General features: G+C 40.5%; 2 protein-coding genes across 2 annotated transcripts in view; one reads left to right on the top strand and one right to left on the bottom strand.

Annotated features, from left to right (window-relative positions):
* The window catches only part of LOC118423908 (von Willebrand factor D and EGF domain-containing protein-like), a 64,577-nt gene extending 47,760 nt beyond the window's left edge, over positions 1-16,817 (bottom strand). The window contains exon 1 of the mRNA XM_035832219.1: positions 16,692-16,817. Within this exon, the coding sequence (XP_035688112.1) occupies positions 16,692-16,743 (52 nt within the window). The 5' untranslated portion in view covers positions 16,744-16,817. The remainder of the gene's footprint in view (positions 1-16,691) is intronic.
* A 524-nt stretch (positions 16,818-17,341) lies between these two features.
* The window catches only part of LOC118424642 (MAM and LDL-receptor class A domain-containing protein 1-like), a 23,769-nt gene continuing 13,712 nt past the window's right edge, over positions 17,342-27,398 (top strand). Inside the window, exons 1-8 of the mRNA XM_035833298.1 lie at positions 17,342-17,496; positions 18,043-18,447; positions 19,301-19,360; positions 24,625-24,750; positions 25,229-25,335; positions 25,557-25,721; positions 26,235-26,322; positions 26,477-26,645. Coding sequence (XP_035689191.1) covers positions 17,439-17,496; positions 18,043-18,447; positions 19,301-19,360; positions 24,625-24,750; positions 25,229-25,335; positions 25,557-25,721; positions 26,235-26,322; positions 26,477-26,645 — 1,178 coding nt within the window. The 5' untranslated portion in view covers positions 17,342-17,438. The remainder of the gene's footprint in view (positions 17,497-18,042; positions 18,448-19,300; positions 19,361-24,624; positions 24,751-25,228; positions 25,336-25,556; positions 25,722-26,234; positions 26,323-26,476; positions 26,646-27,398) is intronic.

Here is a 27,398-nt window from a genome sequence, read left to right as displayed (position 1 = left end):
TTGGTCGGCCAGCGAAACCATTTTTGTATTAGTCCGCTGCAACGGTGAAGCGGTTTTTTCGCCTGATGACCCAAATAGCAGCGTTTTTCACGCGATTTCGATGAAATAACGTTATCGGAGATTGCAAAAAAGTAATCACATGGAATTTTTTTTATTTTCATGTTACAAAAATATGAAGAATTTAGCTTCTCTACCACATAGGCCATTATCCTGGGAAAATTCGTTTTTTCCAAGCAGATTGGATAAAAAAAGTGTTAAAAAAATGATAGTTTTCGGACCCAAAATGAAAATTTTACTACATATTCTACCCAAAATAAAGAGGCAACAGACAATACCAGTTGGTTTCTCAGAAAGAGGCAGTAAAGTGCTTTCCACCATATTGATTAAGTTTCGCGTCCTACGTTTCCTAGCGGAGCTGTAGCCCTTCGGCCTGAGGCTGTCCGCCAACCTCCGAAATCGTAAAAGAAACTCCGGTCCGAGACCGTAACCTGGTCGCAAACTGTATGTAAGACTTATACACAATGGCATACTAATCATGCAAATCAGCAGCTAATTTGCATAATTGATAAGAAAAGTTCATACATCCACTGCATTCCATGGTAGGACTTTCAAACTTGTCAAATATGTAAGTGAGGGAGAGAAAAAGGTCAATAGATGTTATTCATGCATAACAGCTAGTCGTAGCCGTAAGTCAGGGACAGGGTGATGCCTTCATAACGCGATTCCAAGTTAGGGTTCAAGTTGCGGCCTAACAAACTTTATATCATTCGAAAGGTCTCTTTGCGCGCTATTGGCGCTTGCCAATCGGATGCTTCCTTGCCGAGATAATCTCGATCGTATGGACTTGTGGTACACCCGCTAGTCTTAGCTGTGTCTTAGCCGTAAGTCAGGGGTAGGGTGATGCATGGAAGTGTGTATATAGCGGTTGAAAATTCTCTTTTATCCATCCCAACTGACAACTGAACAAGGCCACATAACCACCACGCTATCGCATGGCAAATTATTTGGCCAAATTCTTCTCTTTTATCATCTAGCTGACATGTCTGATTGGAGACAAAAAATCAAGACCCCGGCAAACTGGCACCGACAAACAAGTATACAACATGTCAGGAGAAATAACACAGGTTTTGCTGTGTCAAACCTGTACATGTCATCAACTGCACACATATGGCATGCAGCTGTCTTAAAAATAAGGTTGATTTCCAGCTTTCAATGGCATTTCATGTTTTTTTTCCTTAATGATGTAAATGAAGCCCAGATTTTCATACCATACATTTCAGGATTTTAATCATCGCCTAAGGTATATGCATACTAAAGATAATGCAAATTCACCAACATCTGCTGGATTTATTATCTTCCAAAGATAAAAACGAAATCACCCATTGCAGTTCATAACAAGCTGCCAGTGGGCCCAAACACGATGATAAAATTTGGCCCCAAAATTTCCAGACTTCTATTTGGGGATTTATAACAGGAATCATGTTCGACCTGACGTGATCGAACAGAACGGGCGTTCTATTGGGGGCCATCTGGCAAGCTTAGTTTTGCTTCCGCTTAGTTTTGAACATGTGACTTGTAGCAAAGCTGCTGGCGTCATTATTGGTGACCTTGAATATTACAACAATTGTTCACGGCGGTATCAATTACTACATGTCCCTATCAGTGCGACTCGGCATACGGCCAAACATGGTATTTAAATCGCTTACAAAACGCGTGCAAATCAACTCTTTCAGGACTTATATTGATGACAACTGATATCTCCAGATTTGTGTCTTAGGGATTTTTAATATGGATCATGGAGGCAATTTTGAATTACGAGTCTTTGAGTGTGAAAAAAAAAATTCGACCTTATCTTGTCTGTAAAATAGTTTTAAGTAGAAGTTGAAAAATCCCTAAGACCGAAAGTTTAATCTTACAATCATTACGTATATGATATAAAAGATTTGGATTTTCAGTCAAATTTAAGACCAATCTAAATTAGGTATTTGTTTTTTGTCCACCAAACACCCTTTCTAAATCAACCAACTAGGCACATTTCAGAAAACATTGAGACAAAACTGTGCAGCACACGTACACGGTAAGATTTGACGTATACACGCAGCCAGTTTTCATTTAATCGAGGAGGCACGTGCGAGGGGTTGCTTGTTGTCTAACTATCATGATCTGTTGAAAGATGTTTCAGCTACTGTCGGGTTCCCCGGAGCGCGCGCGCGGGAGTCCCGGTAATACAATACTTTGGGGCCAAATTTGACCATCGTGAAACACGACTTACTCCCTGCCCAAAGACGTGTCCACTACTAAAAAATCATGAACCTGGCACTTGAGAAACTCTTAACCTCCAACTTTGAACCTCCGCTGCGATATCGTAACTCGCCGCTAGGAGGCCAATTATCGAAGTTGACCTTCATTTTTCTTAACCCCCACATAACTACCAAAAATTATGCAAAACGATCCACAACGTCTCGAGTTATCTTGTACGCAAACACACACACACACACACACACTCGCCCCACTGCAATGCCGACGGAAAGCGCCAGGAGGCCAATAATCAAACTTGACCTTTATTTTCCCAACCCCCACATAACTACCCAAAATCGTTCAAAACGACCCACAACGTCTCGAGCTATCTTGTACGCAAACACACACACAAACACACACTCGCCCCGCTGCAATTCCGATGGAAAGCTCCAGGTGAAACGTTTTTAACAGGACCTTAATTTCTGCAACGCTACTTAAATACCAAATATCATGAATGTCCGTCCACAGCTACTCTAGTTGTATGCTGTTTACCTACATATAGAGACACAACACCATGTTTCTACTCAAAACATAACCTTGCCATTCTGGCGAAGGCAATATTCTTTTATTGTACAGGCATCTTTTTACATAACAAACCTGATTTATTTGGTAAATGTATGTGTTCGTGCAACCCTAGTTAGATATAAAATAACTTTTTAGCACAATATCGCCACCAGAAGGACTAGCAACTTGCACTAATTAAATGGTGTTTAACAAAGGTACATGAAATGATGCACGTACCACAAACCACCTGGTGTATCTGGGCTCCTCCAAACACAACTTTCCCCACAGTTCCCCAGTCTACCACGTCTCCGTGGTAGGTGTTGACGTTTACGTGTAGTTGTAGAATTTGAGAGTCAGTAAGGACATAAGACCAGAGATTAAAGTTCGAAATGTCTCCTCTAAAAGCCTGGCTGATATCAAACTATCCTCCGGGAGAATCTTGCTCCTGACCGAGGATCCAAACACCGCCAGGATCCACTGACCGTCCGACAGACAACCCAGTACCTGAACCTACAACACGCCCATCTGTGTACATTTTCCAATTACCACTATCGCTCATCCATGTAAAGCAAACCAAGTGCCACATGCCATCCAAGACATGAACGTCCACGTTGCCAGTGCCAGAGTTTTGAATATTGACCTGTGGGTCAAAAATGTCGAGTTTGTAATCGAAACAACAGTACAAAATAATATTGAATATTATTCCAAGAAAGAACTCCTTTATATGTAAAAAATAAGAATATGAGAAAAAAGAATACACAAGAAGGCGACACAAATGATAGAGCTTAAAATAGAAAAAAATCAAATCTGCACGGGTTTGTGAGAAGAGGGAATGGGACCTACAGAGAATGTTGTTTGACTCGTATCACCGAAGAAAAGAAGTTCATTATGGTATCGCTGGGTGGCGTAGCTGAACAAGGTTCCACTGTGATCGGCATCTGTTCTCATGCGGACACAAGCCGTCAGTGCAGTCAGAGGGGCGGACAGTGTACTCTGGAGTTGCACGTAGTCTTGTTGGGTGATTGTTGGAGGAAAGCTCAAAATGTCTCCGCAACTCGTACTTGATATTGTCGATAGACAAACTAGAATATAAAGATATATACGTCGCAATGAATGAGATGAGTTCCTTTTATTACGGGGCAAGTAAAAGTTGTGTAGTTATGTACATTTTTTGGAGAACCTTTAATGAATTTATATATTCTTTTTATTTACTGAGCTTCAATGAGGTTAAGCAACTTATGTCTAGGGCTAAAGGGACGACTTCTTTACCTTGCGCGTAAAATCCAACATTTTAAGTCTACTAGTCTCTTGCAAAAAAATCATTTTTATTCACTTGAAGAGACTAAATTTATTTGAATATTGTTAACCTGGATGTCTAACTTTCATAAACGTAAGATTGACCATCCTAATCAATTTCACCTTAGTTCTTTTTATAAAGTTATCATTATTTATGTGGGCATTATGATGATACAGTAATTGCCATTCTGACGTCAAGGGTTCCAAGTAGAATCCATCTCGACATTAAGAGAGCAAAATAAAGACACAATGACATAAACAATAGATGTATAAAACGTATTCTATTATAGCCAACCGATATCAGTATTCCGACCAGTCCGTATTTTACAGTACGACCTGGGGCTCCATAGTTAACGGGGCTCCGTGGTTTGATTCGTACGATTCAAACTCGTTTAAGTGTGCCGCTGTCGAAAATTCAAACAACTGTTTTGTCCCTTTGCTCGGTTCTTTTGTTAGAAGTTTTTGACGTGATGTGCAGTTGGTGTGCCGTCTATTGCTAATCATTTTCAATAAACTTGAGTTTTTCGGCTTCGCGTGATTTAATTGATACAACACGGGGTATTCTAAATCGCCCTCGCTCCCGGCCCTCCCGAGGATCACGGCCGTCGGGCGATCCTACCCGCGGTCAGGCTGGTACCTCGGGCGATACGAAATACCCCGTGTTGTATTCTATATGTAAAGTAAAGCTAGTTTAAGTGATAACTGTAACAGCCAAGCTAACCTTCTTGACATCGATTATACCACATGGCTACTTGTATAAACATGGCGCCAGATGCATAGCAACCTTCCTTGTTGATGATAAGGAAAGCCATAGCAACCTTCCTTGTTATTCTGTGTAGGCCGTGTTTGTACCGTTACCGCCACCAACCTTCGTTTGATTATTAACCAGAATATTAAATTACCTGTTACCAATAGGCAACCGATCTCAAAACATGACGTTCTGTGATTCAGATATATTTCACTTGCAAGGGTTTGTTTTAAAAAAACGAAGAACATTTCCGACAAGACAGAAAATTCGATCCCTGTAAAAATGAAAGGGCTTAAGGGCTCAATAAGAAGAAACTTTGGATGCACATATCTCAGCCTAGCAATTTCATTCAACTAATTTTTGTAAAATGTAGTCAAAAACAAACATATGGCCGACAATATATCATTATTGACGTGGGCATATTTCTTTCAGTGTCCAGGGACTTGGTGGCCCCCATTCCACTAAACGGCGATGGCGCTGCGCTCTCACTGCGACCTACAACGGGTGTGTAAAATCATCTAAGGAATATCATAGAAAATGTAAATGTTTGAATGAAAAGACAACAAAAAGCGCAGTTCTTAAAAATATCTATTGCTTTTTCTACAAAATACGTTGAGCAATCTGTCAATTTTCATGCCACGGAGAGAGAGTGGAAAGGGAGTATCAACGAAGACTACAGGCCTAAAACTGTTCAAAACCTATTCAAACAGTGGCCGCCATAATTGTGACCTTCCGAATCAGACGCTCTTATAGTAATTAGCGCACTCGCTATGTGCTATATGCGTTCTGGCCAATTCATTTCGAAGAGAGAGAGCGGCGAGAGCAGCGACCTAGTGATACTTCAGTTCAGCCCTTGACCGTTCAAGTTGAAATGGGGTATACTATATGAAAACGGCATTGCCAATTCTGTATGTTCACGATTTGGACTATTTTCTTACAGTTGCTTGCTTTATCGAATAATCGTCTCGTCATAAGACAGAACTCCCTTAAGGTGGGGTCACACCTGGGAAAAGTTTCAAGTGCGCGTGACTTCCGCATGAAATTTTGTCAATACGCGGCCGCACGCCCAACATTTGGAATTTTTTTGGAATAAATTAAGTTGTACGTCGAGCCCATCTGGCGTTTGAATTACGACTTCAGCGCATCCATTTCGCATTAGGTGCGTATGATTTGCATTTAAAGTGCGCAACATAATTTCCTTGCTTCGAATAGCCGCGTTTGAGTTACGTATGTTGAGCGTATTGCGGACGCATACAACGTCTGCAGACCGCATGCCCGACGCACCTGGTGCTAATTGTCTTCCAAGCGCATTTCAGATGTGTCAGAGGAACAGATTTTGTTACGTATACTTTTGTTTGAATTGTCAATGGAATATTTTGTGTCAGAGGAACAATTTGTACTACTTATACCTTTGTTTACAAGCAGTGCAAATGGAACATTGATGAGCAAACAGTGGAGAGTTTGTTGATTCATTTGAGAAGCAGTGAAGCAGTGACACTGCACTTTTACAGTAATACGGGCCATCATTTACATTAAAAGATATATGCACTGTTAAGATTGTGTTAGTTTTCACTTCGTCCTTAAATGATTCCCTATATCATCTTGGTATGTAAATCAAATACTCAAGCAAACGCAATGCTTTATCAAGTAAAATTTCATCTACTGTAAAAATAGATACATATGCACACCACCAAACCTATTCAAGATGTTTATCAAACACGTAAATTAAAACAATTTTGAAACGTTACGCCCTCTTTCAAAGATGTAATATGTCTCTATTTTGCAAATTTATATAATGTGGTTCTACACACAAAAAGTAGTAGTCCAAGTATCTGTTACACAAAATAAAATGATACGTCTCAAAAAGACTAGATCATCCCATCCTGTCATGGAACAGAGCCTGCTTCAGAGTTTACCCAGTGCTTGAGCAGGTTACTCTGCATCTTCCTTGGCGGCTCTGTTGGGACCAGTCACATTGATAAAAAGAAAGAGAGAGCTGAACTCTACAGACTAATAGAACCCATGTTCCCCCACTTCATACAACTAAGTAATATAGACAAATCTATATTCCTTATGAAGCTTGACAAACCTTTACTTATAAAACACATCTGTTCTAACATTTTCAATATCACTAAGAAACGAGAAGAAGCCGAATGTACGCAGTAGAATACGATTCTTGAGTAGTGTAGATTCATTGTATCATTGTATTATGTTGTATCATTTGTTGTGACCGGTACTGAACCCAGTGGGCATGTATGTACAATAAAGGTCTTCATTCATTCATTGATGGTGTCCTGCAAGTTGTGACCATCTCTCCATGCCCCCGGTACAAATTCGTCGGTCCTGGCCTAGATCTGCCATCTTGAGGTGATTTGTTTTGTCTGGACTCAGATACACCTTCGTATTTATTCCAAATCTGGAGTGTGCGTCGATCACGCTATCAGTACGCGTAGTATGCGCATCCCGATCGCAGAACGCACGGTACTAAATCGTGATCTATGTGAGCATTCGTTATATGGTCGTTCATGGTGCGTTGTGTCTGCGATGTAAGTGCGCTCATCATCATCATCGGTCGACGTGATCAAATGTAGACATGTTCGCACATGTCTACACACGACGGGGTTATACCGCCCCTTACGGGGTGACATACCCTTTCGTAGGCTAATTACAAGACGGGGATGCGTCAGGTCTCCCGTCCGGGTGAATGATGTAATTCACCATGTGGCTGATACGAGACAGAGGTTCGCCAGGCCTCCATCCGGGTGATTTGAAGTGAATCACCAACTCCCGACAGAAGGATTTGCACCAACGCACACCGCACCATCGCACGTGTGGGGGTTCTTTAACGTGCATGGGGTATGGCTCTCCCCATACACGGGACCTCCATTTAACGTCCTATCCGAGGGACGACTCATTTTTCACTTGAGTAAAGTGAGGAAAGTCGTGTAAAGTGCCTTTCCCAAGGGCACAAGACCGGCATCACGGTAGGCGGATTCGAACCGGCGACCTCTCGATCACGGGCCGAATACAATACCACTGTGCTACGCGGCCCCACATAGTGCGCTATGTACTCCCAATACCGCGATACCCGCGTATTACTGCGTATAAAGCGCGAACATGTAGCGTCTTCATAGCACAATCGACCGACGTGGGACCACTGTATTGCGCATCCATAACGTTTTGGCCACCAAACTGCGTTCGAATGATAGTTTTGTGCATGTCCAAAACTATCGGGCGAACTGGGCGTATGTTTTCGTTTGCCTGCGTAATTGAAACTTTCTTAAAACGATTCAGATGCGTTTGAGGTGCGACTTGTTTGTGCGGCCGCGTATGGATAGAAATTAGTCAAAATGTAAAAAAAAATGTCAAAACGGAACTCATGCGGCTTGAAAATATACGCAGGTGTGACCCCACCTTTATCGAAGAAGTTATTACCGGTGTCTAGACCAACTTTCATTGATATGGCGTCTTCACGAAGAATAAAGTGCAATATTCTGGAAAACATACACGAAAATCATGTAGTCCTCCAAGCTCATGGCCTTCCAAATGAACTGAAGGACTACTAGCGGACTGGCAGCTCAACACAATAACGCAGTTATCATATTACTAGCAGGTCAGGATAACGCGATATCGCGATCGTGCGCTCTGGGCTCTGCTACTCAAAATGCGTTATTGCCGTCATCAGTGCGTTGAGTTGCTGACCGACTTTCCACTAGGACGGCGCTCTCTCTGCGACCTTAAGGTGGGTTTACACCTGCGTATATTTTCAAGTGCGCATGATTTCCGCATGAAATTTTGTCAATACGCGGCCGAACGCCCAACATTTGGATTTTTTTTGGAATAAATTAAATTGTACGTCGAGCCCATCTGGCGTTTGAATTACGACTTCAGCGTTTTCATTTCGCATGAGATGCGTATGATTGTAACTGAAATGCGCAACAAAATTTTCCGTACTGCGAATAGATTCGTATGGGGTACGTATGTTGGGCGTTTTCCGGACTCACACAACGTCTACCGACCGCATGCCTGACGCACCTGGTGCTAACTGCATTCCAAACGCATTTCAGGTGTGTCAGAGGAACAGTTTCTGTTACATATACTTTTGTTTGCGAGCATTGCCAATAGAGTATTTTTGTTAGAGGAACCCTTTGTACTACGTATACTTTTGTTTACAGGCAGTGCAAGTAGAACATTGACAAGTAAACAGTGAAGAGGTTTTTTCATTTGCGAAGCAGTGAAGCAGTGACACTGTGCTTTTACAGTAATGTGGGCCATCATTTACCTTAAGAAATAATGTGCACTGTTAAGATTGTGTTTGTTTTCACTTTGTCCTTAATGATTTCCCCTATCATCTTAGTGTTTCAACTACTATAAAAATCACACCCATACACACCACAAAACGTATTCAAGATCTTTATCAAACACGTAAATTAAACAATTATGAAACCTTACGCCCTCTTTCAAAGTTGTAATATGACTCTATATTGCACCTTTATATCATGTGGTTCTACACACAAAAAAGTGCCATTATCAGCAAATTAAGTCAAATATCTGTTACACAAAATGGCACGTGTGTCACACAAATTGACCCAGTGCTTGAGCAGGTTCCTCTACATCTTCCCGTCCCTGGAGGCTCTGTTGGGACCAGTGTCCTGCATTCATGGTGTCCTGCAAGTTGTGACCATCTCTCCATGCCCCCGGTACAAATTCGTCGGTCCTGGCCTGGGTCTGACATCATAAACCGGAAGATTCCAAAAAATCCCTATCGACCAGAGGGTTTGTCCATTCTGTCCAGAGCTAATAGAAGACGAATATCACTTTATGGTTGTATGTCCCAAATATTCCGATATACGCAATTCTCTATACAGAAGGCTGTCATTTTGTACACAAGGATTTATCCAAATGGACCTGAAGTGCAAATTCAAATACAGAATGACATGTGACAATCCCGGCATGGCAGATATAGGAAAATATATCAATGAAGGTTTAGACATTAGAAATTCCCCAAATGATTGTAAAAGCCTCCAATGATTGTAAGAAACTTATCCCATAATACAACTCCTGTATTAGTTAGATAAGCCTTAACTAAAGTTAAGAGGTACAAAGTATGGCATCTACATAACTACAGTGCTATAAGCTATAAGCACTGTAGTTATGTAGATGCCATACTTTGTACCTCGTACAATTGTTGTGCAATAAAGATATATACATCTTGAGATGATTTTGTTTGTCTGGAGTCAGATGCACCTTCGTATTTATTCCAAATCTGGAGTGTGCGTCGATCACGCTATCAGTGCGCGTAATATGCGCAAAGCGATCGCAGAACGCACGGTACTAAATCGTGATCTATGTGTGCATTCGTTATACGGTCGCTCATAGTGCGTTGTGTCTGCGCTGTAAGAACGCTAAGTACTCGCATTACCGCGATTTCCGCGTATTACTGCGTGTAAAGTGCAAACATGTAGCGTCTTCATAGCGCAATCGACCGACGTGGGACCACTGTATTGCGCATCCATAACGTTTTGGGCACCAAACTGCGTACGAATTATAGTTTTGTGCATGTCCAAAACTATCAGACGAACTGGGCGTATATTTTCGTTTGCCTGCGTACGTGAAACTTTCTAAAGACGATTCAGATGCGATAGAGGTGCGACTTGTGCGTGCGGCCGCGTATTGAAGAAATAAGTCAAAATGTCGAAAAATGTCAAAACGGAACTCATGCGGCATGAAAATATACGCAGGTGTAAACCCACCTTTAGGAAGAGCGCGGTGAGAGCGCGATGGAATCGCCAAGGTCGCCATGGGAGCGCGCAGAGAGCGCGGTGGGAGCGCCATGGACGCCATGGTCGCCATCACCTCCGCGACTGTTTTGAACCTGCTCAAAACAGTCGCCGTGAGAGCGCCGTGGATGGCGATCCAACGATGAGCGCCGAGAGAGCGCCAAGGGAGCGCACAACGAGCGCCGTGAGCGCCAACAGAGCGCACAGCGAGCGCGGCGAGCGCAATAGGTCTCAACAGTGGTTTATCAGACCAATTTAGCTAGGACGGCGCTCTCACCGCGCTCTCTCTGCGCTCTTAACTGCGGAAGTATATTTGACAGAGATAGAGCCCGGAGTAATGTCCAAAATGTACCGGTGATATACACTAAAACAATAAAACAATAGAAGAGGTGGAATAACAAAGGTTTAAAAAAAAAAGAAATGTTTATCATTTCTTAACTTATTTTTGAATTTTGACATGATGACAATATGCTTTCCTGTTCTTCATTTGTACATTTAGATGATTGAAGTCCTATTTTCGATAAGTCGAAGTGTTTTAGTGTTGTAAGATTTACACTAATAACGTGGCATGATAAAGAAAGTTATGGTGAACAGCGACATATTTAACCTTAAGAGATTTGAGAAAAAGCAGCAAGACAAACGTGTATATTTCAGTCTGAGTGACCGTACAGTGACCAACATTGGATTTGTTCACAGCCTTGATTTTATACTTTGAATGTTATATAAGACGTAAAAGGATGACTTCAAAGATACCAAAATACACTATACGTCAAAAGATTCGTTCTTAATCTCTAAAATTCGTTGAGTAATCTTTCGAAACATTTACTAGCTTATAAAAAGATGCTGACATTTGAGTTTTTCGTCGCGGTGAGAGCGCGCTGGGGTCGCCGGAGAGATTCCGCTAGTGCAGCTTTTTCTGCCATCGCGGCGCTCTCACTGCGCTCTGGCCAATTTTCCATCGCAGCGAGAGCGCAGTGAGAGCGCCGTCAAGTGGAAATGGGGCGATGTCCTCTCATTGCACTTGCGTCAAGCTTGCGTCATTGTGGGGTTTGTTTACTGCGTTACTGTTTTGTTATTTTCTTAGTTTTATTTTAAAATTGAGGTATTGCGTAAAACGTATGACATTGCTCATATTATTCATATTGTGTGATGACTGACGTACTACATATGGTTTGTAGTGACGTCTAGAGACTGGTTTCTTTAAAAGGGGACAGATTAAGCCTAGGTTACACATAGCCAAATTCAGCTCCCGAACACCAGCCGACCCTTAGCCGACTCAGGTTGGCAGTAGTTCAGGGAGCAGTCTGACCAGTTTAGGCCACGCCTATCTTTTAGCGCCGAACATGTCCCGAACATGTCCTAACCAGATAAATGACTTACGACTGTGTCCCGAATGCTATTCCCAACCATCCCGACCTCTCGCCGCAGACTGCCGAATCACTCCTGACTGATTCCCAACCGATGGATAACCCTTTCATGACTTGAAATGGACATAATCAGTGATTTTCAAAAGAGTGGTCATTTTCTTTTTCAATCAAAATTATTATTTCTTCTATTTTGTGAACGTCACCAAGAGATCAAATTTCGATCACAGAGTGTTCCAATATTGCATTTATGGTTCTCTTTTTTGGCTGGATGTCGGTCGTGTGAAGTTTGGGGGTGATTCGCCTACGTCATGGTCATAGTCATTTTGCTTAGGAATGAGTTAGCAGAGATTTGTCTACGATTTTTGGGTGAATTGTTGGTAGGAAGCTGGGAGTAAGTTACCAGTGTTTATGGCGTGGTTAAGATTTAGATTTGACCGCTAACTTACACCCAAACACTACCGCGCCGAACGCCAGCCAACTACCAACCAACCCATTCCAGATCTGCCGTGAAGAGCCGAATGTTTTGAACATTTCAAATCATTCGGATGGCGCAGCCGAACACCAGTCGGCCAAGCCGAACCCCAGCCGACCTTGCTCCCGAATCACTCCTAACCATAGTCAGAAGAAAGTCAGGAGCTAAATTCGGCTATGTATAAGCTATTGAAGACTACGGCTTTAGGCTGATGTACACCATACCAGCGCGCCACCCGAATCAGGTTAATTCGGAGACGGAAAATACCACCTTGCGCTGCGACAATAAACCCCACCAAAAGATCGAGGTAATGGTTTCAGCCCGGCGCAGAAATTCCAGAAAATCCCGTAAGGCCCCCTCTCACTTGACGTGCGGCACGCTTGCGGCATTGCTGCGTTCGAAAACGCAGATGTACCCCCCACGGAACCTAGAGGTGCCGCAAGCAAACCTAGAGGTGCCGCAAGCAAACCTAGAAGTGCCGCTTGCAAGCGCGACGTTTTTTAAAAAGTTTAAAAATAACGCAAGTGGCAAGATGCCGCAACAGTGCCCCAACGGTGCCCCAACAATGCCCCCACAGTGCCGCCACCATGCCCCAAACAGTATCAAGGATATATTTTGCCTAATTTACACCAAGAATCAAAAGTGAACATCCTTTCATTACCGAAAAACTATTATAGATGCATTTCTGATAATTTTACAGTGGTTTTCGATCCAGTAAAAACACTGCAAATTCCAGAAAACTTACCTTGTATCCGTATTCAGAGTTAACTTAAAAATACATCTTTTGATTTATTTAATTGGAATTAGGTCAGTATTTTATACTTGAAAACAAAAAATAAGTAACTTCTTTATCGATTAACCTACGGATATAGAGAAAAAGATTATCGTACAACGTTCAAAAAGAAATTATTTATGTTGGATGATAACGAGTTTGCGTTTGCGCTTGCGTTATAACGTTACAAGCTAATCATTGCTGGTAGCCTGCCGCCGATAAAATACAAAATTGCAGTCATTCGGACCCATGGGCCATATTTTTCTCACTTTTTACAAATATGATAGACTTAGACATCAATAGGCTGGCAAGCCATCCGCCGGCAATGAAAATACTCCGCGTCATACAAAAAAAGTATGAAATATCAAGCATTTTCAAATTTTAAAAATTTGCAAAATTGGTGAATAAACATATAAACATACATAATTACACATAACGTTACATGGTGCAAAACATACACATCGAGTGAAATATGGTATATGGTTCGTGTCCGTTCATTTGGGTCATTTCCTTTACTGTAAAAGTCTTTCAAGGTTATTTATAGCATATGTACCATATAATTCATTATCATAAGGGAAATCTTTTCATCATAAATCTCATTTTGGGGCATTCTCATCATTTTACGGTGATTTTTCATCAATTGACAACGCTGCAATTGTCAATAGCATGTTCATTTAGTCTAGAAACGCAACAGTGCCCCACGTCAGTGTGAGTGCAAGACAAAATCGGCGAAATTAACACAACAGTGCCGCAGTGAACGAACGCAGCAATGCCGCAAGCGTGCCCCACGTCAAGTGAGAGGGGACCTGTAGAGTTCTGTCTTGCCAATCGGACGCATACTATACTGTTACGCTAGGCGTCGCAAAAACAGTGCAACAAACATTGCCGAGATGGTGATTCGAATCACCATAAAATCAAAGGTGCGAAAATTTCTAAGGTGGTGAATTTAATCCATATAGAATAAAAAAATTCTAAGCACACATCTCAGCAGTTTATCTTACATCAGCGCTAGTAAAATGTAGTTGAAACATTGAAATGTTAAACAGTTACAACGGTTTTTATAGCGGGGGAGATGGCTGTGCTGTGTGCAAATACGGTGTAAGATAACGTCCACAGCAACATTTACTTTAGATAAAGATTTTCATAGCAACCTTGCTTGGGCCCCCTTTCCACTAGACGGTGATCGCGCTGCGCTCTCTCTGCGACCTAAATAGGATATGCGTAGCCTTCGCTTTCACACTGGGTATATCATGCAAAATGCAAAAGTGTGACAGAAAAGACAACAAAACACACAAAGTGTAAAAAGATTCTTTTTTTTTTTTCAATTCGTTGCGCGATCTGTCAAATTTGAGGTCGCAGAGAGAGCGCGGCGAGAGCGCCGTTCTAGTAAAAAGGGGATATTAGTAATACTCTATACAAAATTTACCATCCTTAAGAATTCCCTAATTTGGCAACTAGGTGTGCCCTTATTATCACCGTGGGAATTGTGTGTCTAGTCAGACTAATACTTCAATATTCTACACTTATATCCACGTTCTTTTAAAACTACATTGATTGCAATTGACGTCAAGTGGAGTCCCTTTCAGCAGTGTGACAGTAATTAGAAAAAAACTAAATATAAAGTTGAATTGTATAAAGATAAAATGCATAGTCTAGTCGTGCTAAATGTAACAGTCCTGTCTTCAGCTGACCTCATTGACATCAATTTTACGGTAAGTATAAACATAACGTCAGGTGACATGCATAGCAACCTTACTTGTCGATAAGGCCTACACTAGCAACCTTCCTTCTTTGATCCTTAACTTTTTCAATATCTTTTCACTTGGACTTCTCGTAAAAAAAGCAATTTGCGTTCAATAAGCGTGTTCAATATTATGTTTACTGAAGACTACGGGGAGAGACATCACATCAAATTTCATGAGATAAGCCATTTCTCGGATGTGATGAAGTAGTTTCTATCATTGGTTATTAATGAAGCTTTTGCTAAAGCTTTTTTTAATCAGTACGCTAACAAGTTTAAAGTTAGACAAGTTTAAAGTTAGCTTTGTATTAAGTTCTAGAATTAGAAGTAAAACACAGAAATATTTGTTATGAATAAACGTACAATACCTTATCATTCACTTGTCCATGATTAACAATTTGTCAAACTTACCTAATAACATGGAAGCTCATATATGCTGCTAAACTAACGAGCTTTTAGCTATTCATTTTTCTTTTAGTTTAAAGACATTCTTGTGTTGGAAAAACGTGATACTTGAGATGTTTTAGCTATTGATAGGGACTTTGCCGTATCATTTCACCAGAAAGAAATATGAATAGAGACTTACGAACTTCCTTTTGGCTATTTAATGTGATAGCGCCACTTTAACACATTAAATTACCAAATAGAGATTAATCTTCCTTTGGTAATTCGGTGTGATTTCGCCCGCTTTAAGACATTAAATCACCATGTAGAGACACCCGAGTCTTCTGTTAATTTAATGTGATATCACTCCTTTTAACATTAAATAAACATGTAGATGCTCACGATTTAATTTGATAGCGCAACCTTTAACACATAATAGCACCAAAATGAGACTCACGAATATCATTTTGGTGATTCAATGTAATAGCAAAGCTTTCTGTATAGATGTGCATGTGTTTGTGGTTTGGGATAGCCAGAAAGACTGGAAGAAAAGTTAACGTGTTTTCCGTCGCCATTGTAAATTCAGTGACAATTTCTTAAAAAACACAATCTGATTAAGTTTGACGGAAAGAAAGGATCACATGGACGGTTTTGTAAGCATTTAAAAAAGGAAAATTTAAGATTGTTGAAAAATAAATTGGCCTAAAATAATTGTCGTTGCGTGGGCATGATTGCAAACGGACCGCCAGGTATAAAAGTTTACAAGTGACGTTTTAACTTTAACACATTAGCCTTACTGTGACAAATCAATGTGAACACACAATAACTATGGAACACAGCAATGTAGAAGCTGGAGTATCAGTGAGTCAGGTTGTAGGATGACTAGATAGAAAAGTCATTGATTCAAAGTTTTTTTTTTTTAATTCACAGTTTTCCCTACTGTGCATAGCTAACCTAACGCTGTGGACTTAATTTACAAGTAACCCAAACTATTACCAGATCAATTACACTCCCATTTTATATATATTCTATATGGCGGCAACCTCACTGCAAATTTGACAGATTTCTTAACTAGTTCCATAAATAAAAGACGAGTCTTTTCAATCATACTTTTTGATTTTGCATACAGACAACTGTTAAACGAATTTTAAGAGTTGCTTGTAGCGAGTTCGTAGCTCTATCGGCTCCAAGGAATGGGTTTTCAAGTTCATTTTTCGTCAACGCGAACATAAAACGTACTTTTTCTTATCGACTGAGACTTTCTAACATGAGGCAGTTTGAATTATATTATAATTTGATATCAAGATGGCTTTAAACACAATGTCTTACCTGTCATGAAGACAGTGAGAAGCATAACCGCCACGGCGGGAGAAAGCCTCATGGTTGCGCTCTTCTCCAACCCGCGGTAGTCTGTGAGGAAATGAAGAAAGTTTACAGTTTCCAACGCGATAAAGTTTTTAGCTGACTAAGTCCATTAACTTTTGGCAGTAAACTAGCCATCAGGAAATTTGCACAGGAAAAACTGTCAGCAAATATTGTGCAAACAAACTGTCCATCAAAGTTGTTTTCGCGTTTCTCCCCGGTGGGAAAGTAAACAGCTCTAATGCAATTTTATCGAGCAAACATAATCAATCGACAATGCCGCCTTGGTATTGAATTTTACTGTTGCGTACACTATTATCGACGTGTTAATTTGTTAGCTATTGAATTTTACTGTCGCGTACACTATTATCAACGTGTTAATTTATTATACATGAATTCAGTCAAGCTTCATTGTGCATAGCAATATGTCATAGTTTATTATGTGTCGTAATCCTACGTTACATAAATATGCCATGTCTCTGACACAACGCCAAATAAGCTATGACCTTCAACAACAGGGCAGGGTTTATCATCTTTATAACAGCCACCGCATTACACGGCAAATATTTGTTAAGTAAACTCCATGCACCTGTGGCGATAACAGCGTATCGCAGATAACAGGTTAGCTGCGTCTAATTTTTGGCGAGGAAGACTTCCTTGTGTTTCTCTGCTCATGACACTGTATTACACTGTATTACATTACTCAAAGGCAACATGAAGCACCATACAACGTGGACGTCGACTCTACTTACTAGTCTTATTGCTATAATCGGTGAGTTCATTTCATGTTACAGTTGTTTAAGTGAAAGGGTGAAAGTCGACTTGTTTGATCTGTATCTCATTCATTGTAGTAAAGTACAGTACAGTCCGTACGGCGTATTGTTTTTATAGAAGAAACTGTAATCGTCCTGCAACACAGTATATCACAAGAGGCTATTCGTGGTTATATAAACGCCATGAGTGTATCATAATAACGCGACAATCATGCAAATTACCATTATTACCAAATACAACAAATAATATTCAATTTGCTACTACCGTTGTACACAACTGGCTATCAAGGAAAATTGATTAAGAAAACTTTGCTTTATATAAGACTTAACCTTGTATAAAAGTTTTGAGATAAAAATAGGCATTTCGCAAATGTAATATATATTGTTTCCAGTACTACTAAAGGGAAAATTGTAGACCTAAAAAAACGAACCCTGATGTATAGACACAATAAAAAGACAAAAAAATACGTCGAAAAATATATATTTAACCCTGTTGCTGTATTACGGTGAAATGACATTAGGGTATTTTTATCTACTTGTTCTAGGTTTGATGTGCGGGGCATATAGTACTGACCCCTGTACTGACTACCGCGAGCTAAACCAAGTCAGGCGGAGTTCAGCAGCCGAGGTACAGGCCGGACACTCTCTCCTGTGTGACAACACCCTATCAAAAGACTGGTACCGGTTCATAAGTTATGTCGGCGGTGAGATCCCTACAACATGTGTGGAGCCGTACCACTGTGGAACCCAGGTTCCTATATGGATGAACGGAACACTACCGACAGACAGTACTGTAGTCAACAGAACGGTTTGTCCTAACTACGGTGTGCCGGGGAATTGTTGTCCTTTCCCGTGGAACATCCAGGTCAAACGGTGTGTGGATACACAAGGGGTTTTCTACGTGTACGAGTTGGTGCCATCGACTAGCTGTTCTCAGGCCTACTGTGCAGGTACGTCTGTTTGGCTATACCATTTACATTGTACTTTGGCTAGAACTGCATGAATTTTTTTTTGTGAATTTATTGCTCCATAATCACTAACATATTTTCAAAACTGGAACCTAAGCAACGCATTTAGTATTGTTCAAAACATAAAAATGTAGCGACCACAGGTAAGGAACTGAATTACGTTTACAGATAAACATTAGTCCACTTCACCTAAACAGATATAGAGAGCAAGGCTAACATATTGTGTCTCTGGTTTTGTGTCTCGAACATTGGGTGACAGCCGTATTGTAGTCACTATTCATTTGATTCAGCTGTAAGGAAGGCACTTTAAATTGCAAAATATGCACACAATTAACGTCGATGAAGGTTAGACATCCAGGTAATAAGATATGACAAAAAGCAATTACTCAAGCAACTGGAAATGATTTTGAAACGTCTGGCCGTTTCAAAAACCATATCCAGTTGCTTGAGTAATTGCTTTGTTTGCATATGCACACAATTAAAACACTGATGGGGCTATTATGACAGTTGAAATTTGCAGGAAGAAAGCTGCAAATATCATCGATTTGATTATGTAGCATTGTCATGATAATATTGGTACTTTTGCTTCGTTTCACAATGCTTTTGTGAAAGCAAGTATAGAAAAGTATTATAACATTGGACCAAAATTATGCTTGGACAAAAATTATGCTTCTTCGTTCATGCCAATGCTAGACAATGTAGACCGATATAGGCTCCTTGTACATTTATGTACACGTAGTCAATTATGGGGGTAATTAACCCCTCAAAATTGCAGGTAAGGTCCCAGTGTGGAATGCTTTCTTATTGTTTTCATCTTGAATCATCTTGTCTACAGGAACACTCCCAATATGTCCAGAAGGAGAGGTGTATGACCAATACAACGACATTTGTTTGGGTAAGTACATACTCCTTTAGTGCAAAAATGTTATACCGTAGTTCACCATCTTTCGAAAGTTATGATGAAGTGTCAGGTGCCAATAATATTAGATGGGAAAAATGATAGGAAGTGCGATGAAGGCAAAATGCTTGTTGTATCTAAATATCCAAAAGAGAATTCAATTTATTTTTTTTTATTAACACAACCGTAATTTCTGCTTAGCATTTTACGACTTCTGCTTGCGCGTTTAACAGCCAACCGAGAATGGTCAGCAAAACAACAGAATGTACAAGAAGTAATTTTAACGCTCTTACTTGATACATTTTACTACATCACATTATATATACCCGAGATATTGGTATGATCACGAAATTAGTCTTCTTTTTGAACTGCAAAAAATAATGTTAAAAAATCAAATCGAAATTGAGAACATTGCTGAGGTTGTGAATTTAATCAAGATAACATTGAAAAACACCTCATCAGCCGTTTTTGATACACAAGCGCTTGTACAATGTAGTTGAAACATTAAAATGTTAGATAGTTATACTACTTTTCCACTAGACCGGCGCTCTCGCTGCGCTCTCTTTCTCTCTCTCTGCGACCTTAAATTTGACAGATAGCTCAACGAATTGTATAGAAAATAAAAGGAGTTTCTTTATACCTTGTGTGTTTTGTTGTCCTCTCATTCACACTTTTACGTCTTGTATATACCCAGCTCTGTCTTGGATATGCGACTCTGTATCTTTTTGCATCAGTGCATTGTTGGTCATCTTTTTATGAACGAATGCATAAAACACATTGCGCATCCTTACGAATCCGAGTATCCCGGTATCGAGCGTAACGTGGATTGTCTCACTTGTATAGACGTTAGAAACTGTGGTATCCGAGGTACAAAACGAGTGAAAGATATGACCACTCTACAAATTGATATTTTGCTCATAACAAGAGTGCTAGCCTCGCATACGTAAAAAGTGAGTATCCTTACGGATGTTGTGTTAGCATCCGCCAAGAAGTACGTAGGCATACGTATTCCGTGTTTGCATCCACCACGAGTTACGAATACCAACGAATGCGTTACGGATGTGTATGGGATCCGTGATTTGGGTAATCTTTGGATTCCGTTAACAACCGCTGATAAACAAGAATCTTGACTACGTATTTTTTCGTTTATGTTAAAAGTAAGTATCCATATGAATGCAATGTTTGAATCTGTTAGTGACTAAAGAACGAATGCGTTACGTATGTGTATAAGATCTGTGATTTCAGGTGGGTTTACACCTGCGTATATTTTCATGCCGCATGAGTTCCGTTTTGACATTTTTCGACATTTTGACTGATTTCTTCAATACGCGGCCGCACGCACAAGTCGTACCTCAAACGCATCTGAATCGTTTTTAGAAAGTTTCACGAACGCAGGCAAACGAAAATATACGCATAGTACACCCGATAGTTTTGGACATGCACAAAACTATCGTTCGTATGCAGTTTGGTGGCCAAAACGTTATGGATGCGCAATACAGCGGTCCCACGTCGGTCGATTGCGCTATGAAGACGCTACATGTTTGCGCTTTATACGCAGTAATACGCGGATATCGCGGTATTGCGAGTACATAGCGTTCTTACAGCGCAGACACAACGCACCATGAGCGACCGCATAACGAATGCACACATAGATCACGATTTAGTACCGTGCGTTCTGCGATCTCTTTGCGCATACTACGCGCACTGATAGCGTGATCGACGCACACTCCAGATTTGGAATAAATACGAAGGTGCATCTGAGTCCAGACAAAAAAAATCATCTCATGTCAGATCCAGGCCAGGACCGACGAATTTGTACCGGGGGCATGGAGAGATGGTCACAACTTGCAGGACACCATGAATGTAACTGGTCCCAACAGAGCCTCCAGGGACGGGAAGATGTAGAGGAACCTGCTCAAGCACTGGGTCAACTTGTGTGACACACATGCCATTTTGTGTAACTGATATTTGACGTAATTTGCTGATAATGGCCCTTTTTTGTGTGTAAAACCACATGATATAAAGGTGCAATATAGAGCCATATTACAACTTTGAAAGAGGGCGTAAGGTTTCATAATTGTTTAATTTACGTGTTTGATAAAGATCTTGAATACGTTTTGTGGTGTGTATGAGTGTGATTTTTATAGTAGTTGAAATACTAAGATGATAGGGAAAATCATTAAGGACAAAGTGAAAACAAACACAATCTTAACAGTGCACATAATTTCTTAAGGTAAATGATGGCCCTCATTACTGTAAAAGCACAGTGTCACTGCTTCACTGCTTCGCAAATGAATAAAAAAACCTCTTCACTGTTTACTTGTCAATGTTCTACTTGCACTGCCTGTAAACAAAAGCATACGTAGTACAAAGTGTTCCTCTAACAAAAATACTCTATTGGCAATGCTCGCAAACAAAAGTATATGTAACAGAAACTGTTCCTCTGACACACCTGAAATGCGTTTGTAATGCAGTTAGCACCAGGTGCGTCAGGCATGCGGTCGGTAGACGTTGTGTGCGTCCGGATTACGCCCAACATACGTACCCCATACGAATCTATTCGCAGTACTGAAAATTCTGTTGCGCATTTCAGTTGCAATCATACGCATCTCATGCGAAATGAAAACGCTGAAGTCGTAATTCAAACGCCAGATGGGCTCGACGTACAATTTAATTTATTCCAAAAAAAAATCCAAATGTTGGGCGTTCGGCCGCGTATTGACAAAATTTCATTCGGAACTCACGCGCACTTGAAAATATACGCAGGTGTAAACCCACCTTTCGGAAGTATCCATACGGATACAGTGTTAGCATCCGTCACGAAGTACGTAAGTATACGGGTTCTGTTTTTGTATCCACCGCGAGATACGTATACCTACGAATGCGTTGCGAATGTAAGTGGGATTCGTCATTTTTTGGGATCCGTGATTGTTTTCGGGATCCGTCAGCATTTTTTAGCATACGTCAGCATCCGTTAGGTGTTGCAAATTAGAAATCGTCGGCTTCCGTCTTCATATTAGGTCTTTTCGTATCAAGTATGAAATGATCATGGCAAAAAAGTATAATTGGACAACAAAATTAATCAAATGACCTATGCAGTCCAATGACCTACAGTTGAGAGCGCAGCGAAAGTGCGATGAGATCGCCGTCCTATTGGGATGAGACCTAAGGCCCCCTTTCCACTTGACGGCGCTCTCACGGCGCTCTCACGGCGCTCTCGCTGCGATGGAAAATTGGCCAGAGCGCGGTGAGAGCGCCGCAACTCCAGAAAAACTGCTCTAGTGGAATCTCTACTGCGACTCCAGCGCGCTCTCACCGCGACGAAAAACTCAAATATCAGCATCTTTTTATGAGCTAGCAAAGGTTCGAAAGATTACTCAACGAATTTCAGAGATAAAGAACGAATGTGTTGACGTATGGTGTATTTTGGTATCTTTGAAGTCATCCTAGTGATCCTACTAAGTCTTAGATAACATTTAAAGTATACAATCAAGGCTCTAAACAAATCCAATTTTGGTCACTGTACAGTCACTCACACTGAAATATTCACGTCTGTCTTGCTGCTTTATTTCTTAAATCTGTCGTGTAGCTAGTTCAACATAAACTTCTTTATCATGTCACGTTATACGTGTAAAATGTGCATTCTCGGCGCTCTAACGGCGATGGTATGACAGGGTTCTATATACCACTTTTTATTTGGACGGCGCTCTCGCCGCGCTCTCTCTGCAACCTAAAATTTTGTAAGAAATTGTACAGAAAAGAAAAGATTTTTTTACACTTTGTTTTGTTTTCCTTTTAGTCACACTTTTACAAGCTTTACGATATATCCAGTATTAAATCGAAGGTTACACATATCCTATTAGTCTCAGTCAGAGCTAATCGCGATCCCCGTCTGGTAGAAAGGGGGCCATACAATCACCGAGGTGACGGCGCTCTCGTGCTAACTGTAACAGTCCTGTCTCTAGCTAACCTCCTTGACGGCATTTTACGGCATGCCTACAAGTACAAACATGACGTTAGATGACATGCATAGCAACCTTCCTTGTTGATGAGAGCTATGCTAGCAACCTTCCTTCAACCTACTTGACAGAAATTTTACGGCATGGCTACAAGTACAAACATGACGTCAGGTGACATGCATAGCAACCTTCCTTGTTGATAAGGAGTACCCTAGCAACCTTCCGTCCTTGATCCATATTAGTCTACTTTAAGAACGGCAAAAACGCATGTTAATTTCCTTTCGAAAGTGCAAGATTGAAGATTGGGTTTTACAGAAACTATCTTGAAATGTCAAGAGTCAAGTAACGAATTTGCAAAACCAACCATACATCAGAGTTTCTTCGACAAAATTCCAATTTTGACATGTAGAAAGACGAGTTGTCAATTACAAAGTGGTATTTTGATATACATATTGTTTTAGTACAGATCTGAATTTTCATCATGACACGAAATCTAAGTGCAACAAACTTACATCTATTTGCAATAGCTTGCGCGGATACTATACACTGAGCCCGAATGAGTTTTAACGTTAATCAGTAACAAAGGCCACTTTACACATAGATATTCGGACTTAATAGTCCGCCGCAATTTAGAAGTCAAGGAATGTCTGTCATGCTAAGAACACTAAAACGGCAGCTTGCTACGGAAGCTTCTTTTTAAAAAGAGGTTGATGGGGAAAATTATGATGTTTTCCTTAAAAACAATCTTTTCCTTTCAGGTTGGTGGGGGATAGCTAAAAGACGGCATATGAGGAAAAGGGCACAGTTTTCATCTTGAATCTCTGCTTGGAGAGAATAATAAGCCATTTACCACTAAAATATTGTGGGTTCATGTGGCGTAGCTGCTGGATATTTGGATCTCGGAATCCAGAGGTCCCTCCAGAGTTCACATCCTGACATGCTATCGGTATTGTGCCCCTTGCAAAGGCACTTTTCAATAATCCCCTGGCTCCAAACAGGTGTAGACAAGGAGTAACCGACTTCAGTGGGAAGTGTTGAAGGAGGCGGTTGAAGGAGGGGATGGGCTTCGCCTTCAATTATTGTGTCCTAGACAGTGAATAAGAATCCACCACCCCTAAACGGCACTAAAAGGCTATGGGAATATGCTTAATGATATTACATTCACAAGTTGTTGAGATTTGTTGTTCACAAAGACAAAAACGCAGACATGCACAAGGGGCTTCAGCAGTGCCTTATTGGATTAGGTAATAATTTACCAAATTGTTATTTACAAATAAAGCATCCGGCATTCACTTTTTACAGAAACCCGGCACCCAGTGCCCTGTGACTTTGAGGCTATAGGAACTTGTGAGTGGCACCAACAGACAGATGACGAGTTTGACTGGGTGAAACAAACAGCTGGAGAAGGAGACAATCATCTTCCTACAGGTGGAAAAACTTCAGTAACAAATTATTATCAGAATTTTTACATTTTATTGCAATCATATATACATTATTAAATTTCAGAATATTTTTTAATATTGTCCCATTTTTATCCGTATTCACACAATTTTTTGTGATTATACATTTTTTGATAACGCATTTCTATAGCAAAAAATAAGAGTCGGATGTGGTTGTAAGAAAGACTAATTAACGCAAAGTAAGTTATTGAAACACTGACAAAAAGTAACGATTACTATCTGAAACCATTAAAAGGATCTTATCCTGTCAATGACTGTTGCTTTGCAAATATTATAACACCAATCTCTAACCTTCATAGACGTGTAAAGTTAAGTAAAAGACAAACAAAATAACTGGGATGTATAAAAACACTTGACTCGTGATATCGCTGTACTTTTGTACAGACAGTACATAACCCGCTCACGATTGAAAAAAATAACTTGTCATTATTGGCTTTATTTTCCAGATGGAGGACATTTCCTGTATGTTGGTAGTGACACCGGTCAGCAGCCATTGGATACAGCCAAAATTATCGGTCCTGTCATTGTACCGTCTGTGGTTCGGCCGTGCAATGTAAGTGTTTTTCTTAGTGCTGTACAAGCTAGTTTTACCTTAAAGTAGCTTCTAATCCTATTAAGGAGAAGAAGAGTATCATGAAAAAGCTGAAAAAAATAGGCTTAATTGATTGGTATTGTGGTACTGTATTTGAATATTCCTAGTGCCTCTCCGAGGATGAACTGAACTGAACTGCCTTCAATAGGTTTGCTAACTAGTTTGAATGTGTTTTTCACCAGATGACATTTAGTTACTACTTCTCTGGGCCAGACGCCGGAGACCTGGACGTGTTTACCCGTCAGTACTACACAGGAGTGGAGAGGTCGGCATGGCAGGAGTCAGCGGGAACTGCAGGGGTGTGGGCACAGGGAACTGTCTCATTTCAGGAGCAAGACCCGTTTCAGGTAAGTTCTTTAAGCCCCCTTTCCACTAGACGGCGATCGCGATGCGCTCTCTCTGCGACCTAAATAGGATATGTGTATCCTTCTCTTTCACACTAGGTATATCATACAAAATATAAAAGTGTGACTGAAAAGACAACAAAACACGGAAAGTGTAAAAAGATTCGTTTCTTTTCGATACATTTCGTTGAGCGATATATCAAATGTTAGGTCGAAGAGCGAGCGCGGCGAATTCGCGTCCTAGTGGAAAGGGGGTATTACATAGTTTGTCATAACTGTAAAATTGATATTTGATTACAGTGATATATTGTATCAAAACAATGCATTTGTGTTGAAAATTGAAAAAAAACGACAACTGTTAAGCTATATATATATATAAAAGTTAACGTTAGACACGTAACATATTGAAATTGATGAGGTAATCGACTTGATAGTCAAACACTTTTACATAAAAATAACTAAGTTTCTATTACCTTTCCAGAGACATGATATGTAATATTTAATTTTTAATAACAGGTGATTCTTCAGGGTGTGATCGGGTACAGTCGAGATGTCAGGATTGCAATTGACGATATTTCGTTCTCATGGGACTGTGTGCGAGAAGGTAAGAATGTTTCCATTTTTAGGGGGGGTAGGCCTGTTACAATAGTTTTTCAAAGACTGTGGTATTGCAACATTTTAAATAGCATTGCTACATTGCAACGAATCTAATCTGTTGTGCTATATCATCAGCTCAACACAAAATTTGCTTGTCCTAGTTGACGGGAGTGTCCGCCTAGTTGACGGTTCTCGGTTCGACGAAGGCCGTGTGGAGATCTACTACAACCACCGCTGGGGAACCATCTGTAACATCGGCTGGACACAGACTAGCGCTGATGTGGTGTGTGCTCAACTGGGGTACAGGGCGTCTGTCTGGACAGATTCAACGTATGAACATTTTGTCGATAGAGCAAAAAAAAACTCATAAAACCCTCTGGCTGGTCTATGTGGATTCGGGTAATATATGGAGGATATCCGCGCATCAGTTGTCGATCGTTTCCAAAAATTTTGTCAAACATCATGTAGATCGTAAAAATCAACTGCAAAATGAGCCGCAGATCTCAGTAAAATATCGTTAAATGTATAATGACATAGTAAATTCCAATGTCAACGAAGATGACGTTAATTAAAGAAAGGAAGAATATATCATTCTGTATAGAGTCGATTCCATATTACCAAGAGGGTGTTCCTTGCCTTTTGTTCTAACAATTTGGAAATCTTTGTAACAATCTGTGATAAGTAACTGTTTAGAACTATTTACAATATCTATATGACGTTCTAAATGTTTCTATAGCATTCAAACATGTTGGAAACATTTCTTACATCAAATACATTATTTCTGTTAGTTTCTAAACTGTTCCAACATAGATGCATCATTTGTGACCACATGTTCGAACATGGAAACAATATGATGAAACTGGGTCAGTGGGCTGGGAAGAGGGCAATTCACACATTCCTGCCAAGTGCAGGAAATTATGTCTGTCTGCCACCTTCTTACAAAAGACTCACCAGTGTATACTAAAGAAAGTCTAAAAATACAAGAGCCAAACAAAGGACCAAGCTTAAGGCCCCCTCTCACTTGACGTGCGGCACGCTTGCGGCATTGCTGCGTTCGGAAGATGCTCAGATGATAAACGTCCC

This window comes from Branchiostoma floridae, chromosome 10 (genome assembly GCF_000003815.2).
Source record: "Branchiostoma floridae strain S238N-H82 chromosome 10, Bfl_VNyyK, whole genome shotgun sequence".
Classification (NCBI taxonomy): Eukaryota; Metazoa; Chordata; class Leptocardii; order Amphioxiformes; family Branchiostomatidae; genus Branchiostoma; species Branchiostoma floridae.
Note: the sequence above shows the minus strand (reverse complement) of the source record. Positions and strands in the feature narration are given on the sequence as shown.